Raw genomic sequence first — 27,994 nt, 5'->3', positions numbered from 1 at the left:
TTTTTGTTCTTGTTCTTAGAAAACATTATACTCTATGTGTAAGAGGCGATAGCACACTTTTAAATATTATATGGTTGCCAGGTTGCGCCACATTTTAGCTTATGTAATTATGCCACTAATCACTATGGATATTGATAAGGATAACCTTTGTGTAAGTATGTAACCGACTCTTGTAAGTTGTGACTTGTGAGTACTTTTTTCCTCTGGTTACATTAATTTGTTGCGATATTCAACAAGTGGTCACTGTGTACTGACAACCATTTTCCTTTTACTGTTATCTGTAGTCTGTTGTAATAGTGTAGTTAATGTTTAGTGTTTACTGTGGCGACGTGAATTGTACATGATGCACGTAATTCTATTTCTGTTGTACGTTCTTCTAACATTTTAAGTTTATTGAATAGTTCTTGCCTAGTTTCTTCAGTTTTTATAGATTTAATTAATGAAGCATGAACTCAATAGTTAAAGAGCTCCTAAAACCAAACACCCAAGTAGTATTTCTTATTCGCATTAAAATCTAACTTAAAATTTTATTAATTTAGCTAGCTTTTTATTTTTTATTACTATTTACTAATATTTATTATGATAAACATTTTAATTTTTTTGAGACGTTTGAATAATTTTTATTAGATAACATATTTCCATGTATATTTTGTTTCATTTATAAATTATAAAACTAGCTGCTTATGCCATGTGGTAACTATGAGCTTTGTCAAATGTAAAATTTACATTATGCATACGGTATACCTACAAAATGTGTTGAATATGTTAAATTATCATATGTTCTGATATTTGTATAGGTAATTTGCCAAGTATTAATTAATTGCACCAATTATGTTATTTCAATAAATTCACTCTATTTAATATTTATGATATATGATGCAACTTAAATATTACATTCATAATATTTTGCTTATAGACAAAATCATATGAAGTTACTAAATAATATGAATATGTTTTTAAATTTCATAAAATATATGATATAATTAGTTTTTAACTTATAGTATTATTATAATAGTTTTGTTATTTAAAATATATTACAAAAACCTTGTTTCCTTCTTTTTATTTTGCAGAATACAAAGTAAACCTAACAACATTATGATTTTTTGACATTCATAAGTGTTATATGTGAAACATTTTTGGGACATATTTATAATTTGTACAAGTATTTTATACAGAATGTCTACCATTAAATTATGTTTGTGTGCACTACACACAGATATTGCACAAAATGGTAGTAATTTGGATGTTCTAGCTGCTCAACAGCGCATTTTTCAGATAAATCAGTATTTCAAAAGTGATATCACATCTATTGAATCTGGTGATTTATTAAAATATCTACAATATGAATTTTACAGGGAGAGCACAACTATTGTCTTAACAGTACAGTTTTTAAAAGGTTGATTATCATTTTAATGATAGTTAACAACTATTAATTATAAAAAAATCATCAAGTATTTAGGTTGATTCAAATTTTGATTTAAAATTTTTTTTAAATATCCATTATATAAATGTTACAAGTAAAAATTTGTACTTATATTTGATATATTTACTTATTATCATTTGGTTCTTGAAATATGTTAAAAAAATATATATAATTTAATTTTAACTGCATAAATTACTCACAGTAAAAATAATTAAATTACTATTAAATTATTAAAATAGTAATTTTGTTGCAGTAACCTATAACTAAAATTGACTGACTCCTTAACTCTGTACTTAATCTTAAGTATGAATAAACTCTCCTTATAAGTATATTCAACATTTTTTTTCTTTTATTTGAATTCAGTATCTACTTGATAAAACTACCATCTAATAACTATTAATATTAATAAGGTATACATGCAATTAATAAAATCTTGTTTATAAAATGTATTTATCTATGTTTAGAGTTAGCTCTCAAAATTTTATTTGCGGATGATAAAGGAATTATACGTTTTGCAAAATCAATAATCAGCTTAGATTCAACAAATACTAAAATGGTTACAGCTGATATTCTGTTCTTATTTCAACAGTTAATTGAGTTATTTCCTATATATGTTGTTAATTATATCAGACCAATAATGGTAAATACAAATATACCTAATTCAATTAATTATAAAAAAATAGATGCATATATTATATGTCTATATTAGTGGACTCCATTGTTTGTTATGTTTTTTTAAATAATTTAGTTAATAGTTGTGAATTTAAAAAATAATATTAAATAATAACATGTTTATTTTAGAATTTATGTAATCTATCCATCATAACTTCAAAAAAAAATGCAGACTTAAGTATAAGAACTTATCAAATATATGAAAAACTATTAGAAATAAAACATTTCAGTGATCAAATTGAAATCAATAAAATAGTTGAACACTTAGATAATCAAGTTTCGTTAGGTGACAAAATACCCCCTACAGGTAATTTTTTTTATCCAATTAAATTTTAAATAATAATGATATATTAATAATTTTTAGCTCGCCAGCATATATATAATCTATTTGGTGTAATTGCTCAACATCATCCTATGTACCTAAAAAATTATGAAGATAAACTTATGAATCTCTTTTGTTATGAACTCCAAAATCAAGTTATTATTATTTTTATCACTATTATTCCACTGAAAAAATATTATAATGTGTAACTTTGCAGATAGATATAAGAGAGACAAATTTAAAAAAGTTTTTACCTCCTGTGGCTATAGGATGTTTAAATGGATTGACAGGATTTTTAAATAATTTTGCAGACCATATTAAAACTCATGATTATTGTCTACGTTTGTATGAAATATTAAAAAAATTGATTGGAATTGTTGAAGAAAATAAAAGACATGTTATTAATCGAAGTATGATACTAATTATAATTATTTATAAGTATTAATAATAAATTAAATCTATTACTTGCTATAACTACTATATAAAAACAATATATTAATTTCAGCTGGTCTAAATTTATTTCAAAAACACATTCAATTATTTTTAAAGTTATTATTTAAAAATTTAACTGAAATTATGTGGTTTCAAAAAAAGCTTTGGGATTGGAGTTTATTGCCAAATATAGAAGATAAAAAAATTGGATTATTTTCGTTTGAAATTCTTTATAAAGGGGCTTCAATAGAATTTTCAAAGCATAATATAAATACTGGATCAAGTATTCAACAAGAAATAATAAAAGTATAAATTAATAATAATGTAATTTGTATAAATTATATTTTAAACAAATTTATATTATTTTATTCCACTATAATGTACTCTTTAAACTCTTTAAATTTATTCTTGTTTTTATTTTTTAGAATATGATTAAGTTTTTAAAATTAAAGTTATGTGATCTCAAGTTAAATTATCAAGAACATGCAGCAGTAGTAAGAAGTATTGGTTGGTTAGCTGAACCATGTAATAATCTTTTGGGAGAAGAACATTTAATTGAAATATTTACTATTTTGTCTCTAAAAGCTGAAGAAAAATATTTAAAGTATATTTTTTATTCCAACTATTTATGATCATTTAATTACTCTAATTTATTTTTTCTTAGTTGTCAAATTGGAAAAAGTACCTATGATCCAAACGCAGCTAATTATTTAAATTCATTATCACTGATTATAAGAAATATTAAATCTCTAAACACCGATCAATTTTTATTTATTCAAAAATTAAGCATTTATTGTTTTAACGATTTTATATTTGCTCAGTCAAAATCTGAATGGCAAGACAATATTAGTAATGCTATAATTATTTCTATATACTGTATAGCATTATCGCATGAAAAAATTTTAGATCAGTACTTAAAACAATTATGTAAATTTATTGTATTTCTTTATATATATACACTCCTTTAATTCATTATTAATAAAAAATAATTTATTTTTATAGTTTATGTAGGATTAATAAAATCTTGTTCACATCGTGCAGCTATTGATGCTGAAATAGTAGAAGAATGTACTGGGCATGTATTAATTAAAAGTACTAATTATGTTTCACTATGGATATCTCTATTAAAAGCACACCAATGTCATTTATTCGATTTATATTTAAGTAAGAAATTTTTCATCTTATACTTTACAAATAGAGATTCAATTGAAAAAAGTATAGTATTTATCTTACAATAAAAAATCTAACATATACTTTTTTTTAATTTTTATAAATAACTAAAGTTAGTTAGCAACTGCTTTTTTAAATTTAAGTATTAATTAAAATTTTTAATTTGATGATTAATAGTTTTAATCATAAATAAAAATCATGTTAGTGAGAATAATTTTATCAATAAATATTAAATTTCTTGTAAATAATGTATTTATACAAAGGCTTATCTAAGTTATTCTTGTGATTTCCTATTTTTTCTTACCTCATAGTTTTTAAATTTCTTGATTACATAAAATAAATTTAAAATTAGTCATTATCTCTACTTAACTGTAAATTAAAAATTAACATATTTATTGTTATTAGTTACAAAAAAGTTAAATACTGTATCAATATTTATTTTACCTAAATACTAGTAGCCTTAAATTGTAAATTGTTTATAAAAATATTCGACTTAATTTAAATACATTTATATAAATTATGCTTAGTTATTACTTATTACTAACTGCTTTTAATATTGAAAATAATTCTAAACTAAAACATAGTTTTTATTTGATCAGGAATTTATTCTATATTTTTATTGAACGTTTAAAAAAGCCTTGTAATTTTGGAATGATATTTTTTCATTATTATATTAAATATATAGAAGATTAGAATTTCCAAAATCAGTCTATTTCGTTGAAATAAAATACATTTTTTAATTATACTTTTATTTAACTTTATGGACTAGGTAGTAGGTATCAATCATGTTTGTTTATATAATTATATTTTGAATGATATATTTATTTTTTTGTCAAACATAGCAAAATTTGAACATTTTTTTTAAACAAAAAATGTTGATTGATTAAAATTTCTTAGCAATATAATTATTTTATAAAAGATTTTGAAAAAAAATTTATTCATATGATTTTTACAGATATACCAATAATAGTAAAATCCATACTAGAAAAATCACTTATGTGTAGTTTTATGTCCAGTGTTTTAAAAATAATAAGAAAATTAGATTTATTTACAAATAAATCTTCAGATGAAGTATATAACATTTCAATTTTAACTCTATCTATATTTATTAATGTTTCATCTAATATTATTTTTTAGTTGGAAGTTGAATATATTGCCAGAAAACCTTCAGATATTACAGCTTTGGTTAATTTAGTTGAAATTTACAGTGATGTATTGCATAATCTTGAGCTTGATATTGAATCTGCATTTTCATGGTTGCCTTATACTCTTAATGTTATTATCAACCATTCTATTGAATATCCAACTATTAGTTCATTGTATAGGATATTAACTGTTATTTTTCAAGAGCTAGATTGGTGCAAATTTTTAGAGGAAACTAACAATAATACTATTAAGGAAAACATTATAGAATATGTGAATTGTGTAATGGTATATATAAATACATTTAAAGGAGATTTGCAGTATTGCTGTCTTAAAATGTTAATGAATTTACCTTCAGTTATTATTAAAGAAATATTTAACACTCAGATAGTGGAAGTTGTAAAAGTAATTTTATTTTAAATAATAAATCAAAAAATCACAAATAAATGTATAATATTATGTTTTTATAACTTTTTTTAAGTCTACACTAATAGTGGGTTCGACATTTCTACCTTTGGCAAAAACTGCTGTAAGTGCTCTTAAAACATGGCAACAAGATTTATCAAAGAATGAAATGGATCAACTTTTAAAATGCATTATGCCATATCTTGATTTATTACTTAGGACTAAAGGTTTGATTTTAATCCTAAATATGCTATTTCATAATTTTAAGAAACTGCCGTTTTGTCTTATTAGTATTCTATAAAATGACAAATTAATTTACATGTCTTGTGGTAAACATAATATATTTATCATAATACATTTATTTTTAGGATATGACAATGAAGTTGAGTTAAATAATTTAATACTAGATAAAATGCAAATACAAGATAATAAAAAAAGAACATTACTTAAACAGAATAAACTAATTATGAAACCGGAAACTGAACTAGAAATTGTACAGATTCAAATTCTTGAATATATAGCTCAATTGGATATGTCTACTTGTTTAAAACTTCTGGGAGATCCGGATAAAATTATAAACTATCCACGCAATATAATAAATTACCAATTATCATTTAATGATTGTAAAATAAACATTTCTTTTGGTGAGTCATGTTGTTAAGACATAATAGAACTACTATACTCCAGCATTATAAGTATGTGAAATTTGTGAGTTTTTAGAGATTTTTATTACCGCTCTCTGGTATGTTCTCTCATGAGCTGGAGTATAGACATTAAATACCTATTAATAACATCTATTAAGAGTTATTTATATAATTTAATTTGTTTAGATCATCTTCTTCCTAGAATTTTAGAGTTATGCCAATATTGCAGCAATCGTCAAATTCGATTTACTGCGTGTGAAATTTTTCATGCCTACATTATACTTTATCTTGGAAATAGTAAGTTTTTATAGTTAATTATCATTAGTTTTTATATTTGATGTGAGACAATACTAATTTACAAATAAATTAAGGTTCAAATGCATAATTTTCAATTCAATTATCTAAATATTTTATAATTATATTTTAAACTTTTTTTCTTGTTATTTATGAAAAATAGATTTCATTTTTAAAATTTAATATGATAATTGTGTCTTTTAAATGAATTACTTCATAAGTGAATGATTTAATTAGCCCTTGTCATAGTTTTATTATTTAATTATTTAATATTAAAGAATGTAGATAATTATATATTTCAGAACAGTTTGTTAAAAATAGTTATTATTTTATCATAATTTATAACATTTAAAATTCATACTATATCTTAGCCTATTTAAAAATATGCCTGAACTGCTCATACATTATGTTTATTATTAATATTATATGTTATTTTTATTTTTTAAATTAATTATGCTGAAAAAAAATTAATTGGCCATAGACTAATTGTACTCTAAAATAATATCTATTGTGGTTTATTTTAGATTTAGTTTATACAGATAGTTATCTGTGCAACGAAATTTTGTCTGGAAAAAAATGATCAAACATTATCATGTTAAATCCGTAGTTCAATATTTTAGTATCCATCTATCTTACTTTTTGAAATAATTTAATTATGGTTTGAACTACTCTCTAAACTAATATTCCTAGTATCTAATAGTAATCTTTGAAATTTTTGTCAAAATTAATCTTAAAATGTTTGAGTCTGAGAACTACAAACATGTAGATATTGTCTTTTTTTGTTTATTTGAATAACAAACAATTAATTAAATATTATTTTCTTTTATTTAAAAAAATAACCCGTAATCGCAATGTATGACAGGTTGTCTAGGTTATATTAATTTGTTTTTAAAATGTTATTTCTATAACCAATAATATATCTAATTATAAATAAAAACAATATTTAATTTTTGAGGAAAATTAAATTTATGTATAAACAACCTATATGGATTAAAATCAAAGCAAAAATATTCCTTAAATCTCAAATAATATACATGCAAAATTTGATGCCAGTTGGTTCAATAGTTTCTAAGACTATAAGCCTTTTATAAACATATAACAATTATAAAAATAAAATATTATATTCTATTTGTATCTCAAAATGTTATTGATTATTGATTTATAAATTAAAGTTATATTTTTTTTTATAGATCTTATATTAGAACGTTCTAAACCAACAGAAATGGAAATAGTTACAATAAAAATTATTCCAATAGTTATAAAATTGGCTTGTGATATGGATAATCTTATTCAACAACTTTTTGAACCTTTAGCAATTGGGATTGTGCATTATTTTGCAAGTGGAATCCAGTATAATAGCATTTATACCCCTATTATTATTGATATATTAATGGTAAAAACAATTTTATTTATTTTAGGATTGGATGACATATTATTTGAATTATCTTATACTAACATATTAAACATTTAAAAATAAAAAAGTATATTTATGTTTTAATCATTTTTATATAATTATAAGTTGTAATTTATTACATTTTTTATAGTTAAAGACGTTAAAGTTACTCATTTGTTATTCAAATTTTTTCAACTTTTGTCATTTCATTTGTTGATAATTAAGTAATTTGTTTTTCAATTTTTCATTATTAACAAAGTTTGTTTTTAAATTTTGCTCTGATGATGAGTAGGTACCTGTTTAATTTAGTAGTATATTTTCTCTTAGTTGCATATTTTAACCTATTACATTCTTTCTTATTTGCCAGATTACATTTTATTATATAATTTATGCATAAATAATAATGACTGATTAGTTTGAAAAAATAATATTTTTACTTTTTATGTATTTGCAGGATAGTATATCAGAAAATAGCAATGAAGCAGTTAGAGATTTTTCTGCAAAATGTATTATGGAATTTTTACGTTGGTCATTAAAAGAAAGCAATTTATCTCAAAAACTTTCAATTAGTTTGCGTATTGTTATAAAAAAAATTAAATCCTTTTGTTTGCATTCTGATCCAAATAAACAGCTAGGTAAATTGTATTATTAATGAATATAAAATTATCTTTGTACATTATTTAAAATGTATATATCCATATTGTCTATAATTTGTAGTTTTGGTTTCTTAAAATTTAAAATAAAAATATAAATATTTTATAAATGAATCTTGCGTTTAAAGTTTAAATTTTTTTTTTATCCAAAAAATTATAAATTATATCAAAACAAATTGAAGAGATTATTAAAATACAATATACTTATGAGCAATAGTGATCATTAAAATATGTCTTTAAATTTAATATTAATTGTTATTTATAAACAATTGTTTCATTGTAAAAGCAAGAGTTTTGTTGATTTGTATAAAGTCTAAGTAATTAGCACCAGATAGGCAAGGTCGACCGAATTATAAAATTTTTAATATTTGATTATAGTTACAGCTATTGAATGGTTTAATAATTTGATTCAATTATATTTTCTTCTAATGTTAATACTAATTTATTATTATTATGAAAAATAAAACTAAAATCAAACACTTATAAATGGCCCATATTTTGAACAGCCTGCTGAGGTTTTCATTGTAGCTTGTCATATATGGACCTGTAAGCAACTTTATTCTATAAAATTCTAATATGTATATATTTATGTATATTTTATATAGGAGCTGCTATTGCCTTTAATTCTTGCTATTCTATACTACGTGAAGATGAAAATATTATTGATGAATTGTGGATTCAATTGTTATATTATTTTATTGTTAAACTTGATTCAACCAAATCAACAAATTCAGAACAACACGTATTAAAATCTATAGATCATTTACAAAGAGTATTCTTAGAAAAATCTAACTTATTTAATGAAGTAATGTAGAATTATATTATTATAATATGAACTATAAACTAATTTAAATTTTTGGAATTTAATATAGGTTTGTATTTCACGAATAATACCAAAACCATTTCTTGGGACTCAATTATTTAATGTAGTTGAATGGCTTTTAAGATATATTGGTTCGCCAATGACCAGTTGTAGGTCAAAGTGTTTAAATATGGCTAATTCTCTTTCTAAGAATGTAAAAGGTAATACAAATTATTATTTTACTTAAACAATTTTAATCTCGTAGAACAAAATATGTTGTATTGTTATATTTTGAAATGTTTTAAAAATTATTATACAATCTTTTTTATGTATAAAAGTTTTAAAGATAAAAAATGGAAATACTTTTATGTAATCATTTTACAAAAATAATGTATTTCAAGATTGAGTATAGGTAAATTGTATCTAACTACATTGATGTTGGCTTTATTTTGACATATTATGCACAAAACATTACTTCATAAATTTATAAAGTCTTTATAGATGATAATAAAATGATATAATATATTAAATATTTTTAAAAATATGAAATCACGAAATATCTGTTTAATTTATAACAAATTATTATTTTACATTTTTATTAGTAATCTAAAATTTTTTATAGATCACTATTCATTAAAAAGTATTATAAATTCATTTATAATGTCACACGGAGAAAAAGAATTAATTAAATGTATTGAACGAGATTTGAATTCATTTAATGTTTTGACAAACATTAACATTTTAATACATTGGTTGAATCAACTTATTGCTACTTTAGATTGTTATACATCACTTTTTAAAAGAAGCATGATGGATATTATAGTATTGAAAAATCCCTGTTCCTGGTAAGAGTGGTTATATAACATGAGTACCTATTATTATAATTATTATATTATACTAATTTTTAAAAAATTTTCTTGTATTCTATCTTAATTTTCTAAAATACTTTTAATTTTAAATACTAGAACTTATATTTTTTTTTTTAGTAAATATTAAATCAAAAAAAAAAAAAAAAAATTAGTTTGTTTCAGTCTATACATCAGTTTTTATTTCATATTGAAGAATTCAGTTTAATGGAATGGTTAATCTATTTAAACATACCATTCAAAGAAAGTGACAAAAATATTATTATTCAATCTAGATATTTTAATACTTTAAAAAACCATGTTATAGTTGGTATTTTTCAATTCATAAATGCATTTGAAAATAATTTAATTAGTGGATTATTGGATGATGAAAATCACGAGAAAGTTTATAATCTTGCTATCAAGTAAATTAATTATATTTTTACTATAACTTATGTTTATTTACTAGATTTTATATAATACATTTAATAAACTAAAAAACTAACTCTACCTTTATTAGTGACATCACAAGTTGTAAGCTGATTGATCAATGTACACTTATAATTATTTATATTTATAGTCAGTATCATCTAAATTGATTCTAGTCAAAACAATATATTCGGTAAAACTACATTAATTTCAGATTCTGGTAAAATTCCTTAAATGCATACATATTAAATAATTTGTTATTATGTCAATATCAGCTAATATGATATATAATTTGACGCCTATTATCTATACATATATATTTATAAAAATTGTATTTATGTTATCGGATGTATTTGTCTAATATTATTGATATAATTACCAACTTGCATGCGTCTTTAAAAAAGTACCATGTAATAAATACAATTTTTATTTTATTTTATAACTAAGTTAAAGAGAAATATATTTTGATGTATTCATTATGTATAATGTATACTTTCCTAACAATAATAATTGTTATAAATTTGTATAAAATGTTTTTTCATTCAATAAGCTTATTGTGTGGCCCACATAGTAATCTATTCAATATTTTTGGCTCAGTTGATATTTTATGTTTGATGTGCCTATCTTACACTAATAGTTAGGCACTGAATGTACAATAAGATTATTTAAATATAAATTTATATGTTTTATAATAAAATTATTCTATGATCATGTATCAGTTTATACCATTATTCTTCAATTAACAAGTTGTAACTAAATTTAGGATTTATTAGATCCAGATACATGTTGATATATATTTAATAATTTCAAATTGGTCTATTTTTTCACACATAAATCAGTAATTATCAATAAGTTTATTTTTTAAACAAAAAGCTTGTATATAAAAAAAATAATAACTTAAGAGATTGCAAGTCCCGATAATTTGAAAATGACTAGTCTATAATATGCTTATTAAGATAAGCTACGAAAACTGTATTATTTTAAAAAAATTCTTAGATGTTATGTTTTAATTTTTGTATTAATTAATCCAATATGTTTTTTTTAAGATATCTTTTTGATTGTGAAATGGTTTATTCTGATGAAAAATTAAATCAACATAAACTAGTGATACTTCAATATATTAAGATACCGTATATTTCAAATAAATTTAATAACAAATTGAAACAACATCTTTCAAAAAATTGGTCTAAAATTGAATTGAATTTCAATACATTAACTGAATTTACATTTAAAAGAAATTTTATTGCTGTAAATCAGTTGATCCTTGAATGCAATATATTTTCAACTCTGGTGAATAAACTGGTTTTTATTTAAACTGTTAACATAAATATTCATTTAAACAGAATAAATCAAGATATGTTTATTTTAATTACTATACTTAATATTTATAGGATCTTGAAAAAATTGTGAATCGAAAATATATTCTTGAAAATGTATTTAAATATGTATATAATGATGGAGTAATTGTAATACTTGAGTCAACTAGATTGTCATACTTTGAAAATTTGATAGAATTTTTAATAAATCTTGATTGTGGGGTAAGTACATTAAAAAAATAATCTATTCAATTATAAATTGTAATGATTCTTACACATTTTGTTTTTATTATTTTAGAACGATATAATAACATTATTAATCATGGATACAAATTGTATTATTGACACCAATAAATATAAACATAAATTATTCAGTCAGTATTTTTTTAGTTTGTTTAGTAAACCAATAACTAAGTATTATTTGAAAAATCCTGACATTTTTGTTATTAAATTGCTTACTGAATATCCATTAAATGATCAGATATTATATGTGATCTTAGAAATTCTTAGATCATCTAATAATAAAAATAAGTAATTTATATATTATATTTAGTTCTATTAATAATTATTAATAACTATTGTGTAAATATTTAGAAATGGCCAAGGAAAGTTACTAATTGAAAAAATTGTAAACAATAGACAGTTCTGTGAAGAATTTAAAAAACAATTTACTTGGAATGAATTATTTGAGTTTGTGGAATTATCATCTAATATAGTTGATCATTTTAGAAATGAAAACATGCAATTTTTTCAACGATGGATTTGTGAGCATTTAACTAATAACAATTTAAATATTTATCATAAATGCCGACTTCTGGGATTTTTACCAAAATTGGTTTCAAATCAAAATTATAAAGAAAATCTTGATTGTACTATTAGGTAGTATAATTGTAATTTTCACTTCATGTTATACCTATCTTTTATATTAATAAAATTAATTGTTAAGATATTTTTTTTTTTTTAGAAAATGTCTAATGGACTTAAGAGATAAACATTTTTCTGGAACTTTGTCAAAATTAAATCCTCATAGTTTTAATATTACTAATATAGTAACTACATTTCAAAAAATCTTAACTGCTATGGAGTTAAGTTCTTCATATATATTATTTGAAGTAATAGTTGAATGGTGTATTAAAGATCCCAACCATGTAATTATTGAACGAGTAGAAAATTGTTTGCATCATTTTTTTCAAAGGTAATTTTAATAATTATTCTTTATCTTACATTGAAAACAGAAATTTTATTAGTTTGAAGTTAAAATCTATTTAACCCCAACAAATATTGCTAGTTATAGTTCAAAGAATCCTTTTTACTTATGTTTTACCTAAAATTTTAATTTTTGAAATTATTTTATATTCATGTTTTACAACTAAGAAAATTGATGAAAACCTTCAAAGGTTTGGTATAATTTATATAAAATGCCATTTTTTGGTATTAATTTTTAATTGTGTTACACAGATAATTATAAAACTTCTTAAATTAATAGTTTTAAAGATTTTGAATTGCGTTTAATATTGTAATCTACATTATCTGTATAATGTTTATTTTCATAAATTAAAAGTTCTACTAAGCAATAGCATTTTGATAAAAATTAATTAATTAAACTTATTTTACAGTAATTTAAGAAAATTATTTAAAAACCTTAGTATTATTCATATTTGTATCTTCTAATAGTTTATTATCAATTGTATTTTTTTGATTTCAGACTATCTGATGAAACTCAACTTCTATGTTGTAATTTTGTGTATAAAAAGTTTCAAAATGAATTTATTTCTGAAAGTAGGAGAGAAATGATTGTAAATATTTTTTTAATCCCTATAATATCTTTTTGTACGAGAAATGTGATCACCAAATTTTATACAGACATAATTGATTTTATTTTGAAGACCGTAAATGAAAATCTTTTAGCAAATGACAGTGGAAAAGTAATGCTTAACATTATAGTTAATGATAAAATTGTTAAATTATTCAAATAACAATTAGAAACTATAGCTTAGATTAACATTCATTAATGTTTATATCATTGCTACTTATTCAAAGCAATTCTTTTACCCAACAATAATCATTATTAAAAAGACTAATTGTTTTTAAAAATATTTTTTTACATAATTTACAGTCAAAATAAAACTAAAACTTATTATTATAATTTTTTATTTTTTTGAAGACAACATACATATTAAATATTCTATAATTTCATATTCAGATGTAGAATGTTTTTCGGAATATTTCAAATCGAAATTTAGATGAGTAATTTATGAGTTATAGGCTATAACTTATAGTTTTATAAATATTTAAAGTTTTGATAAGTGAAATTGTAGACTAACATTTTGTGAATAAATCTTGTAGCTCACTACTCCGCTCATTTAATCTGGTAATTTATTAACTACTAGTTCGAATTTTGATTTTTGTATATTAAATTACTCTGAAAATACTTCTGTTTTAGAATATAAAATTAAAAATGTATGTTATCATTCAAAAACATAAAAAATTTAAAATGTTTTATTTTAACAGTATATTAAGTAAAAAATGTTTTTCAAAAATGTTAATAGATTTTATAATAATGAGTGTTGTTTAATAAATTCAGTATATTTATTTTTATGATAATTTCAAAATATTTGACTAACCTTCATTTAAAACAAATAAATACTCTTATATTATTCTCTTGGATTTAATATGAAAAGTATTTGCATTTAAATTTAAATTTAATGTGCTTAAATATTGCTATTTTTATTTTAGGCACGGCATTTATTAATATCAAAAATAGCTTGTTTTAAACTTATAGAAGAAATGTTCAAGTTTTTTACCAACATAGAACTTAAAAAAATACCATACACATATAACGGAAGCCAATCTAAAGATTTGATAACTCAGTTTAGAACTTCGTAAGATTATTTTGTACTTTGTTTATGTAATAATATCAAAAACTAAACTATATTAACTTATATTTGTTTCCGTAGTGCAGTGAAAGTTCGTTATAGTAATGTTGATTACACTAAAGGATCAAATGAAATAAAACAATTATTTAGACAGTTACATTGTTATTCATATAACACGCTTATAACTATTATTAGCAACACTGAGGATGATGTTAATAAATACACAATATTTTTGTTTAATGAGCGTCCAACAAAACAATTTATTTGGAGAAATTTAGTAGATTGTTCTAAATGCTATGAATTTCCTATAGACTTTGAAATGGTATTATAATGAATGGAATTATTTATATAAGTGTTCACATATTTTTTATATTAAGATTATTTAAAAAGTAAAATATGTTAATTTTATTTTTTTAGATACCACAGTGGAAAAAAAAACTAATTAACATAAGGACTAAATCCATTCAGAATATACCTGAAGTATATATCGATTTGAGCAGTCATCTAAAAAATACACTTATTGAAGATTTAGGAAGCTATGATTATAATAGTTCTTATTTAAGATCAAACTTCATAAAAGATTGTTCAATATCTAATGTATTAAAATAAAATTTAAAAAAAAACTAATGTATACTTTTTAAAATTGAAACATTTTTATATTTGTTATTAGTCTCAATCATTTAATCAAATGTTAAGTGTCGAACTAGAAATGGATAGCTTTAATAATCACGAATGTATGGCTCATTTGTGTGCTGTTATAAAATACTTAACTTCAGAAAACCTAATTGGCACTACAAAGAAAGTAATTGTCGTATTTTTATATAATTATTAGATTATATTAAGCTTAATTTTTACTTTTTCTCTAATATCTTAATAGTTCCTTTCATTATCTAAAACATTAAAAATGTTACTTACTTAAAATAAACAATTATTACTTATTACTAACATAAATATTTTTCAAAATCATTGGATAATTTATTAGAAAATATTATTTCTTATTGATAGGTATTTATATTTATAAATTTAATTATTAAGATTCTATTTTATCTATTTTAGCCTAACATGGATATGCCAAATTGGATGAATAATTTAAAATTAGTATTCTGTGATAATTCAACAGACACAATAAATTCAAAAATATTACTTATAAAATTGATTATTAATTGTGAAACTAATTTTGAACCATATGCAAAACACTGGTTTAGTCCATTAATGCAATTTGTGTTAGATAAACATCTCGGAAATAATTTAAATTATTTTATAACTGATGTGGTAATACCTATTTGAATAAATAATTTTATTTATATTATTAATACGTTTTATGAATTTATTAAAAAATTAATTTTTATAGGTATCAATGCTTGTTTCGTGGCATAATACTGCAGTTCCTTCCACAGAAGATGAAAAACTTCTTGCTAAAAAGCTGTTTTCTTTTCTTTTGTCAGTTTCTCATAGTGAAGTAAAAAATATATTTAAGCATAACATGGAATTCATTAAGTAAATATATTTATTCTGTAAAAATTGATTTAAATTAACCTAATTTGTATTATAATATTAATAAATAACAGTGGGGGTGAAGTGGCCGAGCGGACTAAGGCGGCGGTTGCGTCGCGCACCGTCGCCAGTTCGAATCTCGGTCACGGGCGGCGTCACTCTTCAGGCAGTCACGGTGTCTGGAGAGAGAAGCCGCCGCCCCCCACCCGGGCATGGCAGAAACCTACGGGTGCCCACTAAAAATTCTGCCAAATAGGCGTCCGAACTAGGCCTTCGGGCCTACTCCTGGACATAAGCGCCATATGCTAAAAAAAAAAAAAAAAAAAAAAAATAAATAAATAAATAACAATGTCTATTATTTTTAACCAATTATATTAAATAATATAATAGATAGTAAATACAAGTCTATATAGTTGGTCACCCAATTTATACATTTTTAATTAAAGTTTTCTCAGTGCTTAGTCTGTTAATTTTATTGTAAGTCTCTGAAATCAGAAATGTAGAAGTTCAGATATTTTAAATTATCCATTTAAGTCTAAATTACAACTAACCTCAGTAAAATCTGGCTGTTTTATCATTTCCTAATTAAATATCATGAGTAATTTGTAAATACAATTAAAATTTTATAATTTATCCTTCCATTAATTACTCATAATAAAACTTAATTGTTCTATATAAAAATTGTTGATCTGATTGTTTTAATTTATGGTTATAAGTAGATACTTAAAAATTATGCACATTATTTTGTTTAAGTCAAAAACTTGGAAATGACAAACCGATTAAGTTTATAAAAGTTAGCTGTGTGATATAAACTTTTAAGAATAATTTAAAACAACTGAACTTATAAATAGTAATAAATGACTTACTAATTATGCAGAAAGTTTGTGTTAAAAATTTTGAAATTGAACGACCAACTTCACAGACCTAATAGATTCGTGAAAAGTTATGATTATACATTTAACTATGTCATATTTCATTTTTAATATGTATACAAACATATGGGTCATCTATTAAAAACCAAAATTATTTAGTTTATACTTATTTAAATATTTCATAACAATAAATCTGTTAATTAATAAACACTGATGAAGAATATAGAGTTATCTATTGTAGAGAAGTTTAAAATAAAATTACATTATGTATCTTTTTGTAGATTTATCGTTGAAAATTGGAAATGTTCACTAGAAATGGATTATGATGAACTTTTATCTTTAATTAAACCAAATAAAATAAGTAACAAATTATTAGAATGTGGCTTACATTTAATTGGAATTTTATCTACCAATGGTATTACACCATTCAATGAATTTAATAAAAAAATGTAATTTTATTATGTTAATCAATTTTGTTTTTATTATAATTTATTGTTTTTAATTAATTTTTGTTTTCTAGTTTTTTGAGTTTGCTTACAGAAAACTTAAGACATAATAATCAAGTGATTTATGTGCTTAGTTCAGAGATATTTGGAATGCTATTAAAGTAAAATTATAAAAATTATTATACAGGGTCCAGCAAAAATTTTTCCTGTTTTTCAAAAAGATACAAATAAATCTTTTTATTTGTGATTATATTATGTTATTTATTTTATATTGCTTAGTTTTAAATACTTTGTTTGATAAGATAATCATCCTCCATTGTTGACACATATATACACCTTAAATATGGGAGATTTTTTGCTAGATTCTGTACTATAAATAATATTATATGATATTTGATTTTATAAATGTATTATTTTTTTAAAGGATCTATTATGAAAATTCATTAAATGAAACGGAGTTACTACAGTGTCTGTCCTCAGTTTTAAAATTTTCTGAAAGCGTAGATATTACAAAAGTTTTAAGTTGTTTGTATTATACACATAAACATTACCCGAAGATTATTGACAGGTAATAAATATTTGTATTATTATATTATAGTTCTTATTTTAACCACCACTCTTTTTTAGTAAATATAAATAAGAAATTAATTTTATTAAAAAAATATTTTTGAATAACATTTAAAACATAATAGATGTTTTCATTTTTGATCTTTTTTATTTAAATTTTGTTTAAGTTATTTGGATGATTTGTTTCATATTTTTGAAAAATTACAAGGTATTCATAGAACTCAATGTTTAGAAATGATTCTAAATAGATTGACCATAATAAATAATTCATATGAAAAAATAACACAACTAAATGATTTTTTCAACATGTTAAAAGACAAGTATGTATTAACATTTTAAAAATTATGTATGATTGTACTAAAAATTTTGATTGATAAAATTTATTTTATATAACTTATATTGTTGTAAAAAATGTTTAATTCATAAATTGAAAATACAAAATATTAATAGTATTGTAACTAATATTTAGTGGAACTGATAATCAACTAATATGTTTGAAAATTGTACTACAACTTATACCAACTATTCATGCTGAAAATCTAATAATATTAATAAAAATAATTGCTGAAATTTCACAACAAAAAAATAATGATCATAGAAAGTTGATTTATGAAATAATGTATGTTACATATGAAATTTACTTGTAAGTTAAAGATTTATTATTTAAAAGAAAAAAAAAAATATCATTATTAGTAATATTTATTTATGGCATCTATTTAAATTTTATAGAGGAAATAATACTAATACTTCAAAACAAATTACGGAACAATGTAAAATGGTCTTATTAAATGGTCTTATGGATAATGATGATGAACTTCGACATAAAGTATTTAGGTTGTAAAAAACATTAATAATACTAGATAACCATTACTAAATTAATCATTTTTTATTATTTACTAATTAGATTTTGGGCAGATGATAAGAGATTACCATTGAAATGTGTTGATCGTTTACTAATTCTTTTGGATCAACTTTACTCACCAGATATTGAATCACATTTTTTAGGAAATTTTGTTAGCATACTACTAGAATCATGTTGTACAGCTTTAGATTATAATCAAAATATATTTCAATATCCTCTACATGCTTGTAAATTTGAAGATTATAATTTAACTACAACATGGCGTGCAAAACATACATCTACTTTTCCTAAATTTGCTGACACTATTGTTAGCCAACTTAACCGTTCGAATACACTTGGAAATTCTGAATCTAATATCAAGGAAAAATTCCAAATAAAAAATACAATGACTTTACAATTTCAACCAACTATAATTCAAACTCAACTAACTGATAGTATTTCAATTCTAAAGTCTTATTCTCAAATGCCATCAGATGAAATAAACATATCTACGTTAGGTGTAAATCAACAAAGCTGGAATCAAAATTTAGGTATATTTTTATTCTTTCTATATTTTAATACATAATTTATTACATAGTATAATGTTATATAAAATGTTTATTTTTTATTTTATAATACTTAAATATTATTTTGTAGATAATATACTAAATTCAGAATCACATTTTATACAAAAAAAAAATAATCGTATATTGCGTAACAAATCAATGTTAAGTAAACATTTTGCAGTAAAAAATATACAAACAAATGTTAAACGTGAAATATTTAAGAAAGAAAGAGCACAAAAACGTGAATCATCTGTTAACACATATAGAAAATATAGGATTGGAGATTTTCCTGATATTGAAATTTCAAATGCTTCTGTAATTAAGCCATTGATTGAATTATCCAAAGTAAGTATCATTGAGTATAATCTTGATCCAGATGTTACACAGTTTCCATTAAGAAAGCAATATTATGTCAGGGAAATTTGCGTTAAATTTTTATTTAAATACACAGAATAAGTAACAAAAAATACACTGATATTTTTAAACATAATTTTATATATCATACATTTGTTTTACTTTTTATTAAATAAGTATTCAATTTTTATTATAAAAATAAAATTATAGTAAATTATATATATTTAAAAATGTGTGTCTTTTAACAGCTTGTTTCTAATTAATCAATTTATGTATTATTATTATTATTATTAATAATTTATATTTTCGTAATGTAATTGTCCTTTATCATTAATAAATAGTTTAAAAATTAATTTTAAATACTAATTTTTCAGAGGGATAATAATATAGCAAGGATAATTTCTTCATCAATCATGTATGGATTGAAAAATAATCCAAAAGTTAATGAGCAATATTTTGAAAGTTTAAATAAATCTTTAATTACTATGTTAAATCATAGTCATGGTAATCATAGTCTTACGGGATTTATTTTAGATACAGCATGCTGTTATCCCACTCAAATTAATTTAGATCCAAATAAAGTAACTGAAGGTAAGTGTATTTTCTATCATTAAGAATAATTATTTTTAACATTTATATCTTATTCTTTAGTCGCAACATCGTGTGGCTTAATGTCATTAGGAGCATTAGTTATAGAAACATCAATAAATTATTTACAATCAACACAAGTTGATTTACACATTGAAAAGAAATCTAAAATTACTTATAAATGCCTAGATGACAATTGGATAAAATTAGCAGAGTATATTATACAATTTTTTTTTACATAATCAAATAATTAACATTTTATTTTTTCAAAGGATATACAAAAATATGGGTGAATTGGATGTTGTTGAAGGTATATTTCAGGAAAAAGTTAATAATTTATCATGTGATTCATTAAAAGAGGCATTGAAAGCTGAACAATCTCAAGATTGGCGAATGGCTCAAATAAAGTTTAAATCAGTATTAGAATGTAATGATGAAAATTTAATTTCAGAAAGTGATAAAGATTTTTTGTTTGAAGAATATTATAAAGTATTAAATGATTTTAATAATTAATCACAGCATAATAATTGTTATTTTTTATTTTTTAATTAAGTGCTCAGAAAATTTATCTGACTGGAAAGAAATCAAAAAAATGTTAAAATCTCAAACAGGAGAAAGTTATGAAAGAATTTGGGACAATAATTGGTAAGGATTAAATTATTTCATTTTAGTTAATTTTTTCAATATATACCTTGTAAAAATAATAATAAATATAATAAAAATTGTAAATATAAGTTTTAAAATATTCTATCTATTTATTTATTTTTTTCATAAAATTATAGGTACAAAAATCATCTTTTGCATAGAATTTTACAATCAGAATTAAATGAAATACTTAATGGCACGTATAATGATAAATTTATTGAGACATTTAGCAATTGGTTAAATGACAAACATAAAGAAGAATATATATTAGTAATATATTTTTTATAATATGCATCTTTGTTATGTATCATTAATGTATTTTTATAATTAACAATTAAAAATTAGGTACCTTTTTTTTTTAATGTTATAGACATGTGTACCAGCTCAAGCTTGTATGATATTTTTATGTTGTGATGATTTAAATAAAGCACAACTATGGTGTAAACTTGGAATGCGTAATTTTCTTAAAGAATGGGAAAATATATCACCTCAATATTATAAGCTACGAGCTAGTAAATTGTTAAATTTACAAACACTTTCAGAAATCTATGTGAGATTATTTATTAATTTAATGTTGATTATAAATTTATAATATATTTTTTAGTATTTCATAAAATCATCTTCAATTAAATCTAATGATTATACCAAAATTATTAGAAGACAAATTCAAATTTGGCAATCACAACTGCCTATAAATTCTGACTCATTATTATTGTGGGATACCAAATTACTCAACAGGTTATGATTTAATAAGTTTAATATATTTAATTATTAAATAGTGGTAACTAAATTACATTTATTTAACAGATCAATTTTCTTAAATAAGATCAACACAGATATAGAATATGTATTACCATCAGAAGAAAAATGTTGTTTAAAACAAATTTTAAACAATTATGAAGTGAAGTCATTGTTAACTCTAATTGAAAGTGCTATAAATAAAAATAATTTTTATTTTGCTAAAAAATACATGAATGAATTTAGATTTGAAGTAAACTTTTTCAAACAATTATTCAAAATTATGTTTTAAATATAAATTTATTTCAGAATATTGAAAATTGGACATCAAATTATGTACTTTGTCGTAGTAAAATATTAGCAATGTCTAGTTGTTATACAATTGATACAGAAAAAAAACTTAAATACTATTTAAATTCTTGGTCAGAATTAGGTAATATTTGTTATAACCAAGTAGCTTAATAGTTAATACATTATATCAAGTATATAAATTTATTGTTTTTTAATTTTAGATAATATCATCAAAGAACAGTGTTCTAAAGTTTGTTTATTAAAAATTAATTTTCATATTGTAAATATTTCTAAAAATATAGCTCATATTTTAGATGAAATATCAGATATTAATTTATTATCAAATAATGTATTATCAGAAATAATGAGTAAAATAAAAAGCAATATACAATTTGAGTAAGTTATTTTCATTAACATTTAATATTTTTTGTTTTATTGTTATTTTATTAACATTGATTTTATTTACAGAAGTCTTAATGAAGTCTTACAACAAATTGACTGTATTATCATACATAATTTAAAAAATTGCATACATATTGCTTTAAATAGTAATTTATGTACTGAAACAATTGTAGATTCTTATATAATATTAGCACAATATTGTTTAGAGGAATTAAATTTTAAAGGTACATGTTACATATTATATACAGTTAGTAGGTAACAACTAACATTATGATTAAAATAATTCATTTTAGTCATATCAATCAAATATTTTAGTTTAATATTGGCTATAGATATAGTCATTTAATTAAGATAAACAGGAGTATAAATAGTTCAATATTAATTTAATTTTAACACATTGATATGTTAAAAAAAAAAACATATTTTGTATATAATAAATTATGTACACCTTTATTGTATACTTACAGAAAACATTAAAAACAATCAGAAATGTATGGTATTTATAGAATCTGTTTTAAAAGCAATGAAATATGGTTCTAAAAAAGCTTCAGAATTATTTCCTATTATATTACAGTTTGAAGATCTCTCTAACTATCCGTTGAAAGAAACATTCATTTCAGAAGTATTTTATATACCTAACTTGGTGCTGAATACTATTTAATAATACTGGTTTTATGTATAGAATCAAAATGTTCCTGAGTATATGTTCCTACAGTGGATAAATCAGATTTTAGGTTGCTTGGACTCTCCTTTAATTGATGTCATTAGTCCACTTTTAATTCGTTTGTGTCAAGTATATCCTAAGGCTATTCAGTTTCCTTTGAAAATTTTTATGGAAAGAAATGTGTACAAAAATGAAGAGTGTGAAACATTCTTAAAAACTAAGTATGTTTATGCATTTATTATTATTTAACCATAGTTTAGTGTATTCTTTTCTTTATACATTTTTTATCATTTTACATTATTTAATTTATTTTAAGTTGTTTCTAATTTATGCTTAAAATTTATTATCACAGATTTTTTTTAATGAAAAATAATACTAACTTATATTCATTTTATTTTACAGACTTGTTCCATTAATATCTGATATTTATATAGACATGTTTATAAAAGCTATAAGTAATGTTTGTTGTCCATTTACTCAGCTCCTTGAATACATAAATGATGTTCAAGAGAGTATAAAAACAAATAATTTGAGTTTGATTATATTAGTGTTTGAAATTATGCTTAAGAATTGCTTTATAACTAAAGAAAATCAACAATTTAAAGGAAAAGAATTTAAAACATTAGATATATTTAAAAATGAACTCGAATCAATTTTTGGTAAATTACCATTGAATATTTAAATTTTAATATTACTTTGCTTAATGCTTACTTGCAATTTTATTTATATTTACAGACAAATTAAAATCATCTTATTCCAATCTAAATGATGTTTGTATGGCATTAATAACAATTAAAAAACAAATAGATACTCATAAAAATGAATACTATAATAGAAAGTTGTCTACTAATTTAATAAATTATTGTCCATGGCTAGCTCTGTATTCTAATCATAATATAGACACAATTGAAATTCCAGGACAGTATTGTGGAACAAGAAAACCCAATATTGATAATCATATTACTATCACATCATTTAAACCAAATGTAAAATTCTTAAATGTATTTTATAATAAAAATGATCTAAATATTGTTTTATAAATTAAGGTACAAGTAATTTTTTCAATGAGAAATCCTATTAAAATTACAATGATTGGAAATAATGGAAAAAAATATAGTTTCTTGATTAAATTTGGTGAAGATCTAAGGCAAGATCAACGAATTCAACAATTACATAAAGTAATAAATGATACATTGTTAAACAATTCATATTGTTGTGAGAGACAACTGTCACTTTCTAATTATATAGTAAGATATTTTATTCTTGTTACATATGTTTTTAGAAGTTTGGAAGAATTAAAAAATTACTATTTCAGGTGTTTCCAATAACAACAAAATTGGGTATGATTGAATGGATTAATAACACAGTCACATTAAAAGATTTTATTTGTGAATCATTTCCTGGTGGTAAAGATTCTGGAATAGAACAATTGTTAGTACTTCTTATAATGACTACAAAATATTATTAATTATTAAAGTTTAAACTATATTGTTTATAGACATTCAAAAGTTGTTGAACATTACCGTTGGTTGTCTGAAAAGTCTGATTCATTAAATAAATTGACTGTCTATACACAAGCAACTATAAATTATAATAGCATGGTTACTGTAGCAAAATTCAAACAGCTTGTCCAATCAATCCCTGCTGATATATTAAGGTACTATAATAAATATTGTTACTATGTTCTACAAAAGAGTTTTGCTAATAGTTTCTTACTATTTGATAAACTAATCTTGGAGTGTTTTCATGTACCTACTTTTGTACACTTTTGCTAAACATATAAATGTATACAATTCTAAAATATAAATTACATTTATAATATGTGACTGGTCACTTATGGTCATAGGTTTTTTAGTTTTTTTATAACAAATTTTATTTTATACTGAATAATGATCAAAAAATATTACTGTTGGAACTATTATACTTTGTTTATTTTTTGTTATTCTAGCTATAGTTTGAAATGCTTCAATAGTTATATTTTATTCGCGACAAGTTAGTTATATTTTTTACACAAACTGTAGTTTATATTTTTGTATTTAATAATAAATATATTATATACATATTGCCTTTTATTAATTTAAAATATAGAAAAATATACCATTTCTTAGTTCTTGTATACATTTGAGGAATATAATAATATAATGCTGCATTTTTTAATGTTTAATATCAAGCACTAAAAACAGATAAACTAGGAAATAAATTAATGTAACTAGTCTTTAAAGTTAAAAGTACTTAAAATTTTGACTTGTTGACTATATATTCATGTATTTTTAGTGATAAATGACTGATGACAGTGCTAATGTATTAAAAAGAACCATATCAGCATTTTACATTTACTTTTGTTAATTTTAAAATTAAAATAAATCATGAAATTTAAAGGTGTTCTTAACAAACTTAGCTTTAGATTTAATGATTGGTCAATTCAATTTAATATTAAAAATAAAAAATAAAAAATCTAAATGTGAACTTCTTAAAAATATTTATTATGTTACTTTTACAAAGATAAAAAATGCAAGTTAGTGTTTTCTTAATTTTTCTGTGAATTTAGATGTAAAATACTAATTATGTTTCTATTGTTTTTTGTGAAATTATACACTAACTTAAAAATGTCTTAACTTTATTTTTATGGATATAATTGTGATAACTTTACATAATGTTAAAACAGTAATTTATTTAAAGGAAATCTTTGTTAAATTTATGCCATTATGCTGAGATGTATATTTGCTTGAGATCGAAATTTATAACCAGTTTCTCAGTACTTTCAATTTGTCATTGGTTATTGGGAATTGGTGATAGACATCTAGACAATACAATTGTATCAACAAAAACAGGATTTTGTACGGGTAATATAATACTAGTTATAATTTTAACTCGACTATAAACATTAACAATTTTATTAATTTATTTAACTTTTTTTTAGGAATTGATTTTAATTTTGCTTTTCATACAGCAACTAGTATACAAGTTATACCTGAATTGATACCGTTCAGAATGTCCCCTCATATTGTTTCTTTAATGGCACCACTGAATTTAACAGGTTTGTGTAGATTATTTTACATATTATTCTAATTATTTCTTAAAATATTAAATACAATTAATATTTTAAGGTTTTATTCGTGAAACAATGGTGCATACATTGAAAACTTTAATTGATAACCAAGAAATGATACTGTCTGTGATGCAAGTATTTATTAATGATCCTACTGCAGACTGGGCAAAAATAGCCAAAACCGAAACTTTAAGAATTAATGGTGAATTTGACTCAAAAGAAATACAATGGTTTCCTAAACAAAAAATACTCTCTGGCAAAGATAAATTGAATGGAATTAATCCTATTGAAATATTATGCCGTGAGCTTGAAATTTCTTGTATACCTAATGATTATAAAAAAGCATTGCTTAATATACTTAAAAGTGATTCTCAAAACAATATATTCAAAAGGTCAAAACTACAAAAATGTAATATTACTCATAATCAACAGGTATAATAAAATATAAAAGAAACTAAATTAATTTAAATATTTTTATTTAATATTATGTCTAAATACATCTCTATGTATTTTATATTAAGTACATTGATAAGTTAAAACTTAAAAATAAAAATAATTACTATTCAACTAATTATTACCTTTATTTTTTTTTATGTTTAGATTGATTGTCTATTAGATATTGCGACCGACCATCAAATTTTATGTCTAGCTTATAGTGGTCTTCAACTTTGGGTTTAATTTAAACCCTCTTTTTATATATAATATTACACATTTATTGTTTTATAATTTATCTGTAAAAACAAAATTGTCTAATAGTTAAATTTTGTCATTTAAATAATTTTAAGTTCAAAAATAAATATGAGTACCTATAAAGTACTATTACGAGTGTTTATTTATTATTTATTATCTGATGAGTAAGTTTAATTTATTAAAATATTTTAGAATATATTTAATTCATTATAAGGCATGACAATATGACATTTTGTGCCATAAATTAAAATAAGTATAAAATACTCTATTTTAAAGGAACATTTTAGAAAAAATTATACATTCTTTTTATATTTAGCTAAATGCTTATTTTTTATTTATATGCAAATATCATGAATTAAATTATTTACTTTTAATTATTTTGCTGCTAAACATTTATACAGTATAATAGAAATTATTAATAAACCTCTAAGGCTTCATTGTAGTTTAGGGGTTTAGCGTTCAAATAGTTTTTCATTTAGTATAATAATTTAATAGAATTTTACTTTAATAGTAGGTATTATAGAGAGTAAGCTACATGTGTGTTGTGCATAAATAATTTATAACAAAAATGCATAGATCTTAGTGACATAATGTATGTATTTATACTAAGTAGTATGTAATATATATATATATATATATATATATATATATATATATATATATTGTATTACCATATTATTATGTACAATACTATGAGTACTTAATAATATTACTTATATTATTATATTAGGTAGGTATTTAACAACCAAACATCATGTATTCCTCAGATTCCACTTCTTTTTTTTATAATATAAAACGAAAAATAGTTCGCTTTTTTCTGTATAGTGAACTGCCCAATCAGAAAATTAGATTTTTTCTATCCTTATGTCTCACCGTCGTTATTTTCCGCCGCCGCCGACGGCCCATTATCGTTGCGGTTGTCTTTAATACTATTATTATACTGTTTTTTTCGCTTTTCGCCCGATTTT

The 27,994-nt window shown here is 21.9% G+C and overlaps 2 protein-coding genes across 2 annotated transcripts; both read left to right on the top strand.

The window, feature by feature from the left end:
* Nucleotides 1-158: 158 nt before the first annotated feature.
* Nucleotides 159-22,484, top strand: LOC112592614 (DNA-dependent protein kinase catalytic subunit-like). The gene is made up of 42 exons (XM_025336731.1): nt 159-366; nt 1,071-1,318; nt 1,888-2,063; nt 2,225-2,402; nt 2,460-2,572; nt 2,635-2,827; nt 2,923-3,155; nt 3,275-3,453; nt 3,514-3,776; nt 3,852-4,013; nt 4,975-5,090; nt 5,157-5,567; nt 5,644-5,794; nt 5,936-6,211; nt 6,398-6,508; nt 7,696-7,898; nt 8,353-8,533; nt 9,157-9,356; nt 9,424-9,574; nt 9,976-10,198; nt 10,375-10,623; nt 11,674-11,917; nt 12,019-12,165; nt 12,359-12,474; nt 12,538-12,822; nt 13,649-13,722; nt 14,726-14,825; nt 14,901-15,141; nt 15,490-15,621; nt 15,876-16,091; nt 16,171-16,316; nt 18,668-18,841; nt 18,928-19,032; nt 19,103-19,559; nt 19,828-19,950; nt 20,334-20,550; nt 20,611-20,761; nt 20,820-20,964; nt 21,101-21,192; nt 21,330-21,462; nt 21,563-21,742; nt 22,443-22,484. The coding sequence occupies exons 2-42, from the start codon at nt 1,177-1,179 to the stop codon at nt 22,482-22,484; spliced, it is 7,431 nt and encodes a 2,476-aa protein (XP_025192516.1). The 5' UTR covers nt 159-366; nt 1,071-1,176.
* Nucleotides 22,485-22,546: 62 nt separating this feature from the next.
* Nucleotides 22,547-27,061, top strand: LOC112592603 (DNA-dependent protein kinase catalytic subunit-like). The gene is made up of 13 exons (XM_025336714.1): nt 22,547-22,617; nt 22,690-22,847; nt 23,091-23,245; nt 23,306-23,508; nt 23,690-23,946; nt 24,023-24,273; nt 24,334-24,534; nt 24,603-24,718; nt 24,786-24,944; nt 25,967-26,130; nt 26,208-26,324; nt 26,395-26,768; nt 26,937-27,061. Exons 1-13 carry the CDS (start codon nt 22,586-22,588, stop codon nt 27,012-27,014), a joined length of 2,265 nt encoding a protein of 754 aa, XP_025192499.1. The 5' UTR covers nt 22,547-22,585; the 3' UTR covers nt 27,015-27,061.
* The last annotated feature ends 933 nt before the right edge of the window (nt 27,062-27,994 follow it).

Source organism: Melanaphis sacchari, unplaced genomic scaffold (genome assembly GCF_002803265.2).
Source record: "Melanaphis sacchari strain LSU unplaced genomic scaffold, SCAv2.0 Contig182_pilon_pilon, whole genome shotgun sequence".
Taxonomy (NCBI): domain Eukaryota; kingdom Metazoa; phylum Arthropoda; class Insecta; order Hemiptera; family Aphididae; genus Melanaphis; species Melanaphis sacchari.
This window is presented reverse-complemented; position numbering and strand designations above follow the sequence as displayed.

What these genes read in the sequence shown, in the direction of transcription:
- LOC112592614 (XM_025336731.1), top strand. Translation starts at nt 1,177, where the DNA reads ATGTCTACCATTAAATTATGTTTGTGTGCACTACACACAGATATTGCA. An exon ending in ATTATATCAGACCAATAATG is followed by an intron (nt 2,064 to 2,224) that starts GTAAATACAAAT and finishes TGTTTATTTTAG; the next exon opens with AATTTATGTAATCTATCCAT. An exon ending in TCAGTACTTAAAACAATTAT is followed by an intron (nt 3,777 to 3,851) that starts GTAAATTTATTG and finishes TTATTTTTATAG; the next exon opens with TTTATGTAGGATTAATAAAA.
- LOC112592603 (XM_025336714.1), top strand. Translation starts at nt 22,586, where the DNA reads ATGAGTAAAATAAAAAGCAATATACAATTTGA. An exon ending in AAAAGCAATATACAATTTGA is followed by an intron (nt 22,618 to 22,689) that starts GTAAGTTATTTT and finishes TTTTATTTACAG; the next exon opens with AAGTCTTAATGAAGTCTTAC. An exon ending in ATCCCTGCTGATATATTAAG is followed by an intron (nt 24,945 to 25,966) that starts GTACTATAATAA and finishes ATTTATTTAAAG; the next exon opens with GAAATCTTTGTTAAATTTAT.